The sequence below is a fragment of the Rhinolophus sinicus genome, chromosome 14, assembly GCF_057876585.1.
Source record: "Rhinolophus sinicus isolate RSI-liver-muscle chromosome 14, RSI-T2T, whole genome shotgun sequence".
NCBI classification, from domain to species: domain Eukaryota; kingdom Metazoa; phylum Chordata; class Mammalia; order Chiroptera; family Rhinolophidae; genus Rhinolophus; species Rhinolophus sinicus.
In genome coordinates this window covers 27,537,471-27,553,823 of record NC_142514.1, presented here as the reverse complement: position 1 = coordinate 27,553,823, position 16,353 = coordinate 27,537,471, and the positions used below count along the sequence as shown (strand labels likewise).

The window sequence follows — 16,353 nt, the reverse complement described above, 5'->3', positions numbered from 1 at the left end:
GTACAATCTTCAGTAAATACTAAGCTCAGCACATAAAAGCAACCAACTGCTTTACCTTATGCTTAGAGAGCTGAAGTTTAATTTTGTCTGGGTCATTAGATATCTCCAGTTCTGAGTCCAGGTGACTTTCTGCATCTTCTAGCCAGTCAATCAGTTTTTTCCAAGCTTCATGGAACTACAATTATATAAGAGATAAGTTGTAACACGAAAGAATACACAAACTATACAACACTTATGAGAACCAATCCAGAGACTCAACACATGCAGCTCAAGTATGTTCAGTAAATGAGTATCTTTCTTTTATAACTTACTTGTTTTGCCCGCTTCCTGGCATCATCTAGTGATCGCCCTCTTTCAATAGATCGTTGGACAACCTTCTCCCACCGAGACTGGACGCTAACCAACAAATTCTTGATCAGAACAACGTCCTGTTTTTGGCTAAGGAACTTTAACTGATTCCCGGTTTGATCCAGCTCAATGATCTGGTCTCGATGAGCATTTACTTCATTAGCGAAAACCTGAGGGAAAATTTTGCTCTTTTTAAACTGAAGATAAGATAGTGGCGCATCTCTTTCAACCAGTCCTTTCAAAAGGAAGGCGATATCACAGTGTGTGGCATAGTTACCTTGTGCTCCTCTATCTGGGAAAGGACAGTGTTTAGAATCAGGCTGGGAGGAGAAGCGATATTTAAATTCTGCTCTGCTAGAGTGAGCCAGTTGATAAATTCTTGCAGGGAATTCTGGAATTCTGTTGCCAGGTTGAGAGCTTCTTCCAGCTTTGACTGAATTTTAATTAAAACACACACACACACACACACAAAAAGAAAAAAGCGCCAAATTCAGGGATTAATAGCTTCAAGGACAAAGGCGTGAATTGTACACCAAATGAAATGACCTCTAAAAAGGAAGCCCCATTTAATCAACCCCCAAACATGTTTTGTTTGCAAAGAAGGGGACATTTTGAAGTTAGTGTCTGAAACCGAAACAACTGTGTATAAAAAAGGAAATATCACAATTTGCAGCTGAGTTGCCTTCTCTGCCATTCCCTACTTCCTTGGGCATTAAAGAACCGGAATAAAACTATTCAAAATGTAAGTGAACAGACCCTTTACAGTGGTGACAGCTTCAGGATCTGCAACTTGCTTTGGACAAAACCTCATTTTCTTTTAGTGTGTTTTTCGTGGCATAAAAGCAACTAAACGAAAAGTACTTTACTATAAAAATGATTTTTATTGCAGTGCACTCTGTTTAAGCGTGTTTCAGAAAACGTGGCACCTAAAAATGTCTGAGTCTGACACTGATGCTATAAGCAGAAAAGGTAATTAAAGCCTTATAGTCTAAGCAAAATACTGACAACCCTAGATGTGAATTTTTAGACACTTTGGTCTAAATCAGATGGCAAAAACAATAGCTCAGTCAGCGCATGTACAACTGTCCATGAGTACACCCCAAATCCACAGTCTATAAGCTCCATCCTCAGAGACCTTGACCCCCAACCCCTGGGCGATGGCCTCTGTCCCTGGCCCATCTAGCAGGCAGGCAAAGTAGAATAATGACAGGTTGTTCAAAATGAATAGAGCCAACATATTCATAGGATGTACACTAAAAATGTTAGTTGCTATTAACTAGGTTACACATGATTTTTACTTTCCTCTCATGTTTTCAGGTTACTTTTGTAACCTAGAAAAAACTATAATGAATATTACAAAAATGTACAGGTCCAATGTAAATAAATCAAGTTGAAAAATAAAATCTGTATCAAATCTTAGAAATGCTTAGAAATTAATATATTGCCAAGTTCCTAGATGGAACGCCATTTATTCTTAATATAGCACCACGTACTTAAGAAATGATTTCAGTGATGAGCCTGAAATGTAATGTTCTTGCAAAATCAGAAATAACTATCCTAGACACAGCCTTTGCCTGACTAACTCCACTGATAACGGGTATTTCTTGAGGGAACCCTCTCCATTGTTGGGGGAACCCTCTAGAAACTTCTTGAGTATGAGTCAGAATCTGCCTCAGTTTCTTTAATTAGTTTTAGTTCTGTATTCTGCAGGAATTACAGCCAACAGTCTGTCTAAGAATTAGAACATAGCCACACATTCAGGTCGTCTAGCCATTCTTTTGTGTAATGAAACCACCAGACCCCGCATTAGAATTCTAGAAAATTAATGCTTCTCTCCAAATGTTCAGTTATATGCGAATATTTGTTTTATGCGCTTCTGCCCATTAAATTTGGTAGGACCCACGCCTTTATTGTTCCTACTATATACCAAGCACAATGCCTGGTACACACATGCTTAATAAGTTTTTATTGAATGAAGGTGGCCAATAGACTTGAACCATTATTTAATTTGCCCAGCACAGAAACTCTGCAGTGATACTCTGAAACTCAGTACTCATAAAAAACAGTTTTGGGGCCTGGATCCTGAAACACTTTTTTCTTCTTTTGAAGAGAATTTGATTTTTGAGGAAGATTGGGAAGAGACCATATAATTTCTTTCTTTCTTGATTTTTAGTACAATTTTCTGCATACTGTACTTACACTTGAATCCAAATTCCTTGTGCGAAATTATTAATCTTACTCCCTGCATGCTCTCTGTCCCCACCCTCCCAATCTCAAGTCACCAACTCCAACATAACCTTGTTTTTAAGTAGGAACACAAATCTGATAAACAATGGACATAGGGCCCATCACTGGGCAGGAATGTCTTAACTGGTAGATGCAGAAAAGGAATGAATAATAAAAGCAAATACTGGCAGAACCTAGTACCATCAATGCAACTTGACATGGATGGAAAAAGGAAATTTAACGGCAGAAAAGAGATGAGTAGCATGAAGGCAATTCTGAGGTTATCGATTCTGCAACTTCTGGTACAATATACCAGTCTTCAAAAAGTCCTCACAGAAACCAGATGGCAACAACCTGCCACCACCAAACACTACTCGAATACAGTCATCACACACTGTATTTGGTGGTGATACCTTTCTTTCTTCCATCTTACTGCTGACCACGTGCCACTTCTGCTCCAGGAGTGCTACGCTCTGTTCTGTTTTTGAGCCAGACCCAGAATCATCACGGCTTAGAAGCATGAGCCTGCCCTTGTCAAGTAGTTGATTGTAAGTCTCTTCCTTGGCTTTGAGCTGGGAATAGAGTTCCTACAAGAAAAGTCAGGAAGGATATCAATAATGCCAATTCCCTGCAAGACATCACACACAGATTTATGAGCACAGTCTGGAAAAGTCCAGGAAGGTCTCATCTCAATTTAAACCCTATCTTTTAGATTCAGTTCAACTGCTGAGCACTTAGGGAATGAAACCCACCATTTGTCCTTAACATCAAACTCATTTTGTCACCAAGTAAATAGAATTTGTTTTAAGGATCAGAGATCATAAAGATAGACCCCCCATAATTTATTTCTCTTTTTCCTGAAGGATTTGCCCAGAAATTATGCTGCCTTGTTCTTAGCCACTTTGTGAAACATTGCCAGTATCTACTGACTATAAATCCCACCTAAGTAGTCTTTTTCTTAAATACAACCACACCTTCAAGTCAATATGCTTCCGCCCACTGAACTGACCAGCTTACCATTGTATTCTCAGCCGACTTCCCTGTCACCACTGCTGCCTGTGGTCACATATTAAAAGCCCACACACAGGCAGCAGTCCTCAAGGTTATACTATATTGTCGGTAAAAAGGCAAGACTTTGTAGACTCCCTGATACAGCTCTCTCTGTGAATTCAGAAAAGAGCTACTGAATATGGGATGCTTATGTTCAATTTCAGGAAATCTCTATTACCATGTGTGTATCAAGCTGTTCTCTGGCAGTTTCAGGAAGGCCTCCTGTGGGCTTAGATGCAGAAAGTTGGGTCTCCATTCTAGTCAGTTCCAGGAGAAAATCTTCAATTTCACTGTGGAAACCCTGGGCCTTTTGAGAAAAAAACATACCAGCAAGGTCAGTAGTCAATTCTAGTTTCAAAAGTAAACTTTCTAAATGACCACATGAGGAACTTATCTTGAGGGAGGGATTTTGGGCTGATCTCAGGCAGAGCTGCTCTTTTGCTGGATTAGCATGGGGCCAATATATTATTTATTTTTAGAATCTAGCAGAATCCTTCAGACCTCACTGTAACATATTATAGATGTCTGGTATAACCGATGAATTGATTGGCTAAGCTACTGTGGAAATCAGATGTGGAAGGACCTGACTTGATCCAAGAAACAACTAAATCTGTGAAAAAGGTTTGTTATAGCAAAGATCTTCTAACTTTGAATAGTAAAGAGACTGGGCTACATACTAACCCAAGAAAGGACCATCAAATCAAAAGTTGTTTTTTCCAGCCAAGTTCCAGCACAGAAATGACTTTCCTCTCAGGACACAGGGGGCTCTACCCCAAACGACTTTCCTTTTGTGGACGTAGACAGGCTTTCTGAATGCTGCTGTATGTGCCCAGCTCCACCCACCTAACTGTGACCATGCACGTACCTGTTGCAGTGTTGACTGCAGCTGCTGCTCCCTCTCCTCTGTTTTTTGTAACACTGACTCCCAGCATTGGTTCATAGTTTCTAAACGGCTTCTTAAGCTGCTGGCATCATCTCCAGCACTAGATTCCAGAAGTTCATTGCCAGCTTTGTTGACTGTTTCCACTGTGGCTTGATGGGCCAAAACATCATTTTTAAGAACCTAAAAAGGGTTAAACAACATAATTTATCTCTATAGATAACATCAAATCTGGTTCTCTAAGGTACACACACTATTAAAAGGCTTTTTGTGGCAATATTTGGTCTCAAATCAATAGGCTTAGACATGAAAAATAAAAATACTTACATGGTGCTTCGCGAGCTCAACTTCAATGACTTTTGGATCTCCGCTTATTGGTCTCTGAGCATCCAGCAACTCTTCAGTGTGAATGAGCCAACTCATCAGTTCTTCTAAGGCGTGTTGGAATTGGCCAAGGGCCAAGAGAGCACCTTCTAGCTTATGCTACTCAGAAAAAGGTGTAAAGAGAATGATTGTCAAGAAACTAGAAAACAGTAGATAGCAGTCCATTCATGTACTCCACCATTTGCCTTACCTGTCTGTGGGCAATTTTTTCACCCAGGTTCTCCCAGAGGTGTTTGAGTTCCGTCAGTGGTTCTCGTATAATGTCTCTGTCCATTTCATCAGTAGCTTTCTTTAACATCAGTTCACCCTGGTGATTGAGCTTTTCCATCTCAATTTGCTGTTGGTAAACTTCCACTTTGAACTCCTATCAAAACCATACTTAAGGTTAACATCAAACCAAGTCTTTAGAAACTACAAAGAAGCAACCCTTCCCGGATACAAACCTTCATTTCATTTAACTGATCTTTAACAGTGTTGAGATCAGTGCCGACAGGGGGCATGGCGCAGAGTTTAATCACAGTGTTGTCTAGCCAGTCAAACATAGCCTAAAGCAAAAATACAAATAAGCAATCAGAAAATAAAAACATAAGGAGTCGGGAGAGAACTAGCATTATCTCTGCTAATATAAGAGAAAAATCAAAGTACTGTGTGCTGTTTGTTTTTAGGTGGTAAGGGTGCAGAGGTAAGGGATAATGATATTTATCCAGTAATATCGGGATTTCAGAACAAAGCCAATGAGATAATGCCTAAAATAAATGACAATCTGGAAAAACTAAATGTGAATAAAAGTTGGTATTTCTCATGGTCAGCTAGCAAGCTCGTGATGTGCTGAAGTGACTGAGCCAGGTTGTGCTTCAAGATAACCTGGGTTTGGAACCTCTAGCAAGCAATGACTTTCACAGGAAGGCCAGCTTCACTGTATAGCTACCATGAGGATAAATATGAAGAACACAGGATGATGAAAAACATGGCAAGAAGAGTAGAAATTCAGGTGTCAGTACTTTTCACATTAGAAGTGGGAAACTTTGGCAAGAAATATAGACACAGGTTGTCTTAGGTTTGAAACTGCTGTGGTCAGTCCGGTAAAGGTGATCCACTCTTATGCTGCATTCAGAATATGACAACATGGAACCTGTATTTCCATGGTGATCACCTCATGGATTCTCACCTGAAGAGTGTCCTGATACTGCACAGCAGCTTGCATGGCATCCTCAAGCTTTTCCAGTCTCTCTTTCCAGGTTTTGTTTAAGTTCTCCCAGGCATTATTCATCTAGGGGAAAAACAGTCAATCAGATTCTTCAACTAATACCACTCTTCAGTCTGAGTCACTAATGTTTCGTCTCAACTCCTTATCCGTTTCTCCACACCTCATCAATGCTCTTCTTCACTTCGGGCTTCTCAGTTTCTCCACAGGCAAATATCAAATCTGCTCCAAGGATTCGAATAAACTCCAATTCCTCATGCAGACCATCTGTCTCTTCCTTAATAGTCTACGTGTAAATGAACAGAACATAAGCCAAAACAGAAGCAGAACAGAACTTCCCAAACTTTGCAAATGTAATTATATCCCCATCAATAAGATGTTAAACAGAACTGTCAATTTCGCAAAAGCCTTTCAATGTTCTTAATATTTCATTTATCTAAATAGTGAAGCTTCAGGCTCTGGTTATTTTTCATATATATGCACACAAAAATGTGTTTCAAATATATTTATATATATAAAACTATATATATAAACTATAGATGTATAAATACAAACAGTCTGGGAAGGTGTAATGAACTTCAATAATTTACCAAAAGTTCACCCTTCTCCCCTCCAAGGAGATTATAACCTATAGCCAGGAGTCTATTGCAGAGAAGTATATCAACAAGGGTAAGATAATAACAGCACAAGTCACAAATTGAAGAGCTGAGAGACTAGCATAATAGGAATACAAGCCATACAATCTTGAAGAAAAGTCAGTTGTGTGCCAGATCCTAAAAAGTGGTTCATGGACTGGCAATGACAGGGGTGGGGAGAGGGAGAAAAGCTGAAATGAAAGTAAGACGTAAGAGAGGTTATATCAACACAGGCTTGGTTTGTACTGACTGGACAAAAAGAGTGGAGAAATACACTTAGTAAAAATAAAAACTAGGCTCCCCAAACACACTAGAAAAAAGGATATCAAAGCAACAATTGTTATCTTTGAATGATGAGTCCAAAATTTATTTTCTATTTTTCTGCATTAAACAGATTTACTTGAGAAACAAAATAATATATACTACAGCAAGGACTAAATTCAGAAATGAAAGCAAAACTGGATTTTCTAAGCATATCACACTAATTTGAATTGTTAAGTTTAAAACTAACAAGAAAATCAGTTTTGTGTAATGGAACTATTCTATATCACAATTGGTGGAGGTTATACAAATGTGCAGGTGGTAAAACTTGTAAAAGAAAGAAAATCGACTATAATGAGCAGATATTTTCTTCAAGTGGAAAATATCCTATTAAACCTAAAAAACAAACAAAAAAAAACCCCCACACAACCTTTAAGGCACTGAGCTTGGGTTAGCAGTTAACACGGCATACTTGGATAAAGCGCCTTTCTCGAGGACAAACACAGGAAAAGGGGTTTTGCTTTTTTCTCACCTCAGCAGCTTCAACCTGTTGTTTGATGATGGATGGATCAATGCCCGGGCTTTCCAAGTCGTGGACGATGTCCTGCGTGTCTCTGATGGTGGTCAGCAGAGCTGCCATGTCATACCAGAACTTCTCCGCTAGTTCAAGGACATCAAGGAACTTAATTTCTCGCTCTTCAGCGCGGGCTTTGATGTCCTCCCAGAAGAATACCATTTGATCCAATTTGTCCTGGATTTCTGAGGGTATAAAGGGAAGAGATGAATAGGACTGCTCTCAGTACGTGAAATCAGCTTCATCAGAAATACCATCTAATTGTCACATTTTCACTGAAATTATCTTCAAAAGAGCTTTAAAAATTTATAACTGAAGGATATAACTATTATAACTATCTTAGCTTTATTATCTCTACATGTACACTTTCTGCTTATGTTAGTCTCCCACAGAAAGAGATCACAGAGGTAATCTGGAGATGAGTTGCCATCTACTATAAAGGTACTGCTATGATACAAAACCCCTAAGTTATAAAGAGACTGAGATGAGAACTCTATTTCCAGTGTTTTGTGTTGAATTTTGTTTCCCATGAAAAGTGTTATAAAAGGTAGTTATATTCTCCCCACTATTGATACTGCAGTTTACTCATATTAGGGGTTAAAGGAGCATTTGTTTCCTGGCCTGGGAATCTAACTACCAATTGTAATCTTGTTTCAAAGGGGAAATGTGTTCTGAATTCTAAATGACTTCCAAATGACTTTCTGGAATACTCATTACTTGAGGACTGTCTTTACATTCAACAAAGTACATCTGGTGGGATGCTGGAGGTAACCACAGCCTAGAATTTATTCTGTTGGTTTTCTTTAAAAATAATTAGATTTCTCAAGCACCTTTTGCAGCCAGGTCCTTGTCAGCTCCCTGAGATCGCCCAATGAGCTCTTCTCCACGACGCTTCAGGGCCTCAAAGGAAGGCTGCAGTTTTTCTAGCTCCATGGTGGCACTCTTATTGTCACCGATGCACTCTCTGATCTTGTCTACTTCAGCAGGGATCAGTGGTGGCATACGCAGGCGAGAGGAAAGATTTTCCAGAGTCTCCAACATGGGCTCAATTTTATCATGGAACTAAACAAATGTCAGACCATTAGCCATCACAGCAGTATTTCAACAGACATCTGGGGGAAATGCTATATATAGGGAATAAGGTCAAGGTATAAATCTACCACCGTTTAAGATAACCTGCACATGGCCTAGCCTGATGGATGTTGGGTTTGGCTAAGGAACTGTTTTGGGCATAATAAACCAGGGTTGGCCCATGAGAAAAAGTAAATGTTTATTTTAAGAATAAAAAAGATATTAAGTAATATACCAGAAACGTGACAAGAAAGGGACAAGACTATGAAACTGGTGAGAGTCAGTGTGTCAACATCTCAGATGACAGTTGCATGCAACAGATTAGACCAACAAGTTAGATGCCCTCCACCTACTATGTAAATGGATAGGGAACTCAATATGCTAAATGACTTGGAGTTTTAAATTATCATAGCATGCAATTTAACAATCACCGTATATAACAGTGAGAAAGGAAAATGTTGGCATGATGAAAGGGAATTAAGGAAGACCCAATCTAACCTTATTCTAAAAGAACAATTACCTTCCCACTTTTCTGATATTTTAAATAACATGACTATAATTATAAATTTTTCATTTACAATCTGAAGCAGAGAGGTGAGAAATAGGAGCAAAACAGGTAAGCTTGCCCCCTAATACGGATATCTGAAACCAACTCTGTATTTGCTAATTAGAATAAGGTTTATCAACTGTTAAGTGTCCTATAGAAAATATATGGTAGGATTTCCTTCAGAAAAACCACTGCTCATCACTTCCTTACTTCTAGGTTCTGCCCCAAATGAAACTGGCATAATTAACTGCATTAACAAAATTCATTACACTGAAGTTAAGGGAAATTTCCTTATAGCTAATCCTCAGCTTCATGGAAACGCCCTAATCCCAATGGGGGTGGGACCTTACCTCTGTAATCTGTAATGGTGGGCGCGGTCAACACAACAATGAAATGTGACGATGTGGGGAAGACAGGAGCAGGCAGCAACAACACAAAGTAACACATTCCACAATGTGAGTGAGAGATGGGACGGAAGGTGGGGGGAAAAATTTGAGTAAGTACAAATATTAACCAAGAATACTGACTAAACATAGGAATAAAATACCCAGACATGACAAAAGTACCACTAACAGTAATATATTAGTTAAAAAGTATGTAGTTAACATGCTTTAAATATCACTGCTGTTGGTTTATGTTCTTCTTTGGCTCTTCTCCCTCCTCAAGCATCTTACTCTGAGCTAAGAGCTAGCTGGTGGCCTCTTGAGTAAGAGAACTCATGTGCTGTCTTCTAAATCTCAAAAGTAACAGGTCCAACAGGAATCTTGAGGCATTTGTTGCTTTAAGATGAATTTATCCACAATCATCCTTGCTAAAGGACTGTCACAATATAAAGTTTTCAAGGAAAGCACCAATAGACAACATAGACCAACTAAGCCACACTTTACCCTCCTTACAGTGTCAGCACCCCCACGTTCCTTGAATGAAAACGCAGATCAGCAAAGCTTCCTAGTCTCTGACAGTGTCTCATTAGCATGCTGGTCTAGACACTCCTGAGCACAGAGGCATACCTGATACACAGACTTCCTGCTTAGACTACAGGACAGCCGAAGGAGTTTAAGACACTCGTACCTGAGCCGACTGGGAAACAGCCTCGTCCAGGGCCAGGGCCCGTTGGCGCACCTCCTCTTTTATTTGGGCATACGTGTTTTCTGCTTTCTGGTATTTTTCTTCCACCATTTCTCCCTCTTCAGGGTTTAACTCCTTGAGTTGTGGGCCTATCTTTATCAGTTTATCAATATGAGGTTTGTGTTCAGCAATGGATTCCCTTAATTGCTATGTAAAGAAATTAAAATGAAATGAGCATTTTTATACTGGTTTATTTGCTTACATACTTTGATCAGAGCTCATGTTTGGGAGGAACAAACTGAATTACTAAACACTAGCAAGTCCCAGCATTTCATCATTTACGGAGGGGGAAAAAAAACCTAAGTCTTGGGCTCTGGACACTGCCTGATTCTCTTAATCGTTAAAAGCCAGTTCAGATGTCCCATCATCCAGGTGTTCCCAGATACATCCTCTCTCACTCTCACCCTCACCCTGCAATACAAATCATCCCACCATCTTCTGTGCTTGGAAATACTTATACATACTAACTGTAATTTCTATGGTTTGAGATCTGTCTCTCTCCCCAGACTGAGGCACTAAGCAGGACAAGCTACAAAGAGCAACATTTCTGATACTCCAACCATTCCTTGACTTTACTGCTGACTGCTTCTAGTTTACAACCTTCCACTTACAGGAATGCAGACAGAAATAAACACAAGCCATAAACCAAATAAGCATTTTAAAACCAAATAAACATTTTAAAAGCTTTTCTTTTTTTTTTTTTAAGGACACAGCTCACAGTGGCCCATGTGGGGCACCAACCAGCAACCTTGGTGTTATCAGCACCAAGCTCTAACCAACTGAGCTAACCAGCCATCCTAAAAAGTTTCTTTTTGAAGTGGTAATAGCATTTGTTGAAGTGTTTACAAATTTCCTTTTTCTCTCAACTATATGCAACAAATGCTTTTTGACATTCCTTCAAGGCTCTCACTCCAGCTGGGCCTAACCAAATGGAAAGAGCCACCCGACCACACCCTAAGTCTAACAACATCCCATCGTCACTGTTAAGATGGTAAATTCCCTTGATGTTTACTTCATTTATTTATGCAACACCCAGGATCCTGGTAGCTCCACAATTGTATTCTTTAATTGATTCATACTAAAGGACAAAGAAAATAATTTAGGTATATATTTTTCTTGTGCAAAGAAATTCTAACTGATTAAGAATTTTATAGGGGCCGGCCCAGTGGCTCAGGTGGTTGTAGCACCGTGCTCCAAACGTTGAGGTCGCCAGTTTGATTTCCACATGGGCCAGTGAGCTATGCCCTCTACAGCTAAGATTGTGAACAACAGTTCTCCTGGAGCTGGGCTGCCCTGAGCAGCTGGAAGTCTGCGTGAGTTGCCATGGGCTACCATGTGCTGCCAGGAGCTGCGTGGCTTTTATAGCAGCTGACTGACTGCCTGGGGGGGGGGGGGGGAATGAGGGGGGGGCGGGGGGGAAGGGAGGGGGGGAACGGGATGGGGGGGGTGCAGAGGGGGCGTGGCGGCAAGGCTTATACTACAACATGGGCCAGGGGGCTGTGTCCTACACAACTAGACTGAGAAACAACAGCTCGAACCGGAGTGGGGGGAAAGGGAGGCAGAAGAAGGGGGGGAAAAGAGTTTATAACACAGAACTTACACTCGGTAGGCACTAATAAATATGTTGTTTTTTAATAGGTTGTGGAGCTTAATAGATTTCAAGTTCTGCAATTAAATGAAACTCAGCATGCTTCTTACCCTCATCTCCTCTTGCTGTAGTCTGAGCTGCTCATGATCAATAGCTGGAGGAGGTAACTGTGCTATTAGTGTCCGAGTTTCCTCAATCCAGGGACTGAGCTCCTCGTAAGTTTCCCAAAACTGGTTCACCAAGACTTGTGCCCGCTCTAGGCGGGCATAACGCTCTGAATTGAGTAGACTAATGGCCTCATATTGCTGTATTAGAGACTCTGTCTTTTCCTATGAACAACAAAAGTGTAAGTATTATTACTATCACGAACCCTTCTTTTAAGAAAAAATGGTATATATAGGTATATATACATTAAAAAGTCTAAAGGAACACACACTAAAATGTTAAAAAAAATATATGGATTAATCTAGTAGGATTACAAGTGATTTTTATTTTCTTTATACTTACCTGATTTTTCTAATTCATACATGTTATTTTCCTATCATACATATATGTACTACTTGTAGAATTTTAAAAATTGTTTCAAGTTTTTAAAAATAGTTGTTTCAAATACAGTAAAACAGCAAAATTAACCTTTTAGTGAATAATCTTTTACAACTTTAGATACCGCATTACTATAACGGGTCAATTTAAGACTGAACATCTCAGTAGCTATGAAGGAGTCTTTATCCATCAGATTTCACTTGTCTCTTTTCCTTGGATAAAAACGTCTCACAAGCCTGGCATTTATGAGCAGCTAAGTCAATTTACGAAGATTTTTGAGGAAAGAGTAGTTACCCGTACCCTTTATATATAAAACAAAACAAAAAACTGGTGTACAGACTAACTCTCTTGGCCAATCCTTTTAGAAATGGGTATGATTTTAGAAGGATTTCAAAAAAAGCAACAACAAATATCTGCATATGCTTCTGAAAAATCTATCACAGATTTTTGAAAGGTCACTCATGTACTGAGGATAAGTAGCAATTCCTCAGTTAAAAAGAAGATGGACTTGTAATACATTTCACATTATACAGCATGGCTGTTCAGACATGTGTGAACACAGGGTTAGGAGTCTGAATTCTCCACAACATCAAGCTGGACTTTAATACTGCTACTAGGAAGAGGGAAAAAACCTTCTTAAACTATAATCTCACAACTGTACTTCTAATTCACCATAATCAAGACAATAATATGGTGAATAAATAACTGCAATTCACCTGTAACACAGCCTTTTGCTCCTCTCCACATGTGCCAAAGATTTCACCACGGTGACTGAAGAGTTCATCCATTGAATCTTTGTGCCGAATGATGTCAATGGAGAAAGCCTTTGAAAAGTAAACTACAGTTAAGAAGTAAAAGGACCCCAAGCCTGTGTCAGTGGTTAGACAGAACCTAAACAAAATTCTATTTTAATAAAGTCACATCACAAAAATTACTGTTATAAAGTCTGACACTTTGCCTATCCATACATCTTCAATGTTTATCTCTTAGTAGCTTACAAAAATATCTTCCCTTCTGAAAATCATCCAGAAAATTATTAACCTTTCCTGGACTAATGAACCTATTACTCCCTTCTCACAAAGCAAAACAATTTCTTCCTCATCCTAACCAAATATTTATAAAATTAATCTGTCCATATTCATGACAGTGAATCATTCCACTTGACTTGGAAGAGCCATCAGAAACTCTCTCCTAGTCACTCTAAGCTACTAATGATTATACTAGTTTGGGACACTGGATATGTCAGTGTTACACTTACCTTCTGTACCTGCAGCTGAGCTGTGGTCTGGTCCTGTTCCAGGCGAATTGGACCCAGGGCCATCAGTTTCCGTTTCGTTTCAGCAACCCAAGCTAGCTCTGCATCAGCAGCTTGCTCATACTAGTAGACATGTTGAAGAAAAATGAACATATTATATACAGTCAGGGTCCTCCTTCTTGGAATTCTAACTTATTCAACACAGAAAGGCCTGCATTTTCAATAATACAGTTTATAACTTACAAACTAAAACCAAAACTGGGGAGAATTTCGTAAAATCACAAATCAAGATGCAGACAATTTAGAATTGATTATACCTTAGCAAATGAGTTAATCCTATTTCAACTTTTTAAGAAAGAAGTTAGAGAATCCAGTTAGTGGTCCTACAGCTAGAAATGACAATGGAAACTGACACTCATAAAAAGTATACATCTAATCAGAGTGCTTCTATGAGGCTGTGCTCTTTCTGCCAATCCCCTTTCCTACCCATACACTGAAGTTTTAATCACATGTTTAAACAAACTTACCATGGCAGCAGACAGCTGAGTCAAGCTAACTTGGAAGTACTCACTCAGCTGAAGAAGCGTTAAGACCCCAGAAGAACATCAAACCTTTAACAGGTATGCAGTAACAAAGAAAAACTAAGATTCTGTTCTATGTGACTGTTGTTTAATGAGGGTCCCTCAATCTTTTTTCTCTTCGCTTTCAACTCTGCCAATCTACACTAATATTTAAAGAGAAAAGAAAGCTTCTCCCAAGCACGATAAAATTTCATACTGAATTATCTGGCTAAGATTTTTGGAATATAAATAAAGACACAGGGGGGATGCACTTGGAGTCAGAGCAAACTTCTATGTGGTTCACCAAGCATTTGCTTATCATTATGAACCCAAGGAGTCATGTTATATTATTTTCTGCACCATGGCACATTAATAGGTTGATATCCAGATACAAAGAAAAGCAAGTAACTTTTTTAAGAAAGCAGGAAAGAAAAAAGATCAAGGGAAATATGACACCTGTGTTTACGGGGAGGATTCTATTTTGGATGGCTCTGCTATTTTGGTTAGCATATTTGATAGTAATTATAGTTCTTGGTTCCCTCCCCTCTTCCATCTAATGTTAAAACAGTTGATTTACCAAACTAAGATTGTGATGCATTCGGACATTTTGGATCTAGATATTATCTACTCCCATCACCGTCAGTTTTTTAGCAGGGCACTGGCTAAGAAGAGGGCTCGCACAGACTCTTCTCCAAGTTCTCTACTCAAAGGGGACAGGTATTTTGGGTCAAACCCTGATCCACCCTCACATACCTTTCCCAATTACTTCTCACCACTGAAATAATGTGTTGCACCAGATTTACCTTGATCTTGTTTCTTCTATTCCTGAGACTGTATTTATGTGGGTCATAGTTTTGTATCTCACACATCTATCTCTGCTGCCTAAAATGTTCATGCAGAGGTGTTTATACACATTACCTGTTGTGATCTCTGAATAGCAGCATCAATTTCATCCACCCTTTGTCCAACAGTGTCACTGACCAGCTTGTACTGCTCGTTGGCATCGGACACAAGTTTATCCAGCCCTTCTCTGGCTCTCCAGGGCACCAGCTCCAGGAGCGCACGGCTCACCTCGTTCACCGTGTCCAACACCAGCCTGTGCTCCATGACCTCCTTCTTTAATTCCTAAGGAGGGAAAAACCGTTTTCAGGCCAGACCTTGCTAAATTAAGCACTCTGGCAGCTGTGCCACACATCCCAGCAGGGCTTTGACCTCCTTCCTGTACTTTTTTCTTGTCTCAGATTTTTCACTCACTCCAAGCCTGACTTTAGGCTTAGGTGCTGCTTATATCTGTCCGCAAGACTTCTTGAGACAGACTGTTTCTGAGTAAAACAAATAGTTCTTTCTTTTCTTTCCTTACTTCAGTAGAAATGATAAATACTGCTTTACTCATAGGCATTTATTAGGTTGGTGCAAAAGTAATTGAGGTTTGGGGCTGGCGGTGGCTCAGGCGGTTAGAGTTCCATGCTCCTGACCCCGAAGGCTGCCGGTTCAATTCCCACATGGGCCAGTGGGCTCTCAACCACAAGGATGCCAGTTCAACTCCTCGAGTCCTGCAAGGGATGGTGGGCAGCGACCCCTGCAACTAAGATTGAACACGGCACCTTGAGCTGAGCTGCCGCTGAGCTCCCTGATGGCTCAGTTGGTTGGAGCGCGTCCTCTCAACCACAAGGTTGCCGGTTCGACTCCCGCAAGGGATGGTGGGCTGCCCCTTGAAACTATCAACGGCAACTGGACCTGGAGCTGATCTGCGCTCTCCACAACTAAGACTGAAAGGACACAACAACTTGAAGCTGAACGGCATCCTCCACAACTAAGATTGAAAGGACAACAACGTGACTTGGAAAAAATAAAGTTCCCCAATAAAGTCCTGTTCTCTTTCTGTTCCCCTTCCCCAATAAAATCTTTAAAGCAAAAACAAAAAAAACAAAAACAGGACACATGGTTAAATGTGAATTTCAGATAAACAATGAATATCATTAAAAAAAAAAAAAGTAATTGAGGTTTAAAAGGTTAAAAATAACTGCAAAAACCGCAATTACTTTTGCATCAACCTATTAACTCAGTTAAGTACCTAAATAGTATTTCTGTGCCTCCAA

General features: G+C 39.7%; 1 protein-coding gene across 31 annotated transcripts in view; it reads right to left on the bottom strand.

The window, feature by feature from the left end:
• MACF1 (microtubule actin crosslinking factor 1) overlaps window positions 1-16,353 on the bottom strand; it is a 311,168-nt gene that overhangs the window by 27,030 nt on the left and 267,785 nt on the right. For all 31 annotated transcript variants that reach the window (XM_074334445.2, XM_074334456.2, XM_074334436.2 and 28 more), the window contains 18 exons: window positions 15,173-15,379; window positions 13,698-13,817; window positions 13,156-13,263; window positions 12,007-12,225; window positions 10,252-10,455; window positions 8,393-8,624; window positions 7,521-7,747; window positions 6,256-6,378; window positions 6,057-6,158; window positions 5,332-5,433; window positions 5,079-5,252; window positions 4,832-4,987; window positions 4,490-4,687; window positions 3,803-3,931; window positions 2,988-3,161; window positions 626-781; window positions 312-518; window positions 56-175 (listed from right to left, as the gene is read on the bottom strand). In XM_074334445.2, the coding sequence (XP_074190546.2) occupies window positions 56-175; window positions 312-518; window positions 626-781; window positions 2,988-3,161; window positions 3,803-3,931; window positions 4,490-4,687; window positions 4,832-4,987; window positions 5,079-5,252; window positions 5,332-5,433; window positions 6,057-6,158; window positions 6,256-6,378; window positions 7,521-7,747; window positions 8,393-8,624; window positions 10,252-10,455; window positions 12,007-12,225; window positions 13,156-13,263; window positions 13,698-13,817; window positions 15,173-15,379 (2,958 nt within the window). The remainder of the gene's footprint in view (window positions 1-55; window positions 176-311; window positions 519-625; window positions 782-2,987; window positions 3,162-3,802; window positions 3,932-4,489; window positions 4,688-4,831; window positions 4,988-5,078; window positions 5,253-5,331; window positions 5,434-6,056; window positions 6,159-6,255; window positions 6,379-7,520; window positions 7,748-8,392; window positions 8,625-10,251; window positions 10,456-12,006; window positions 12,226-13,155; window positions 13,264-13,697; window positions 13,818-15,172; window positions 15,380-16,353) is intronic.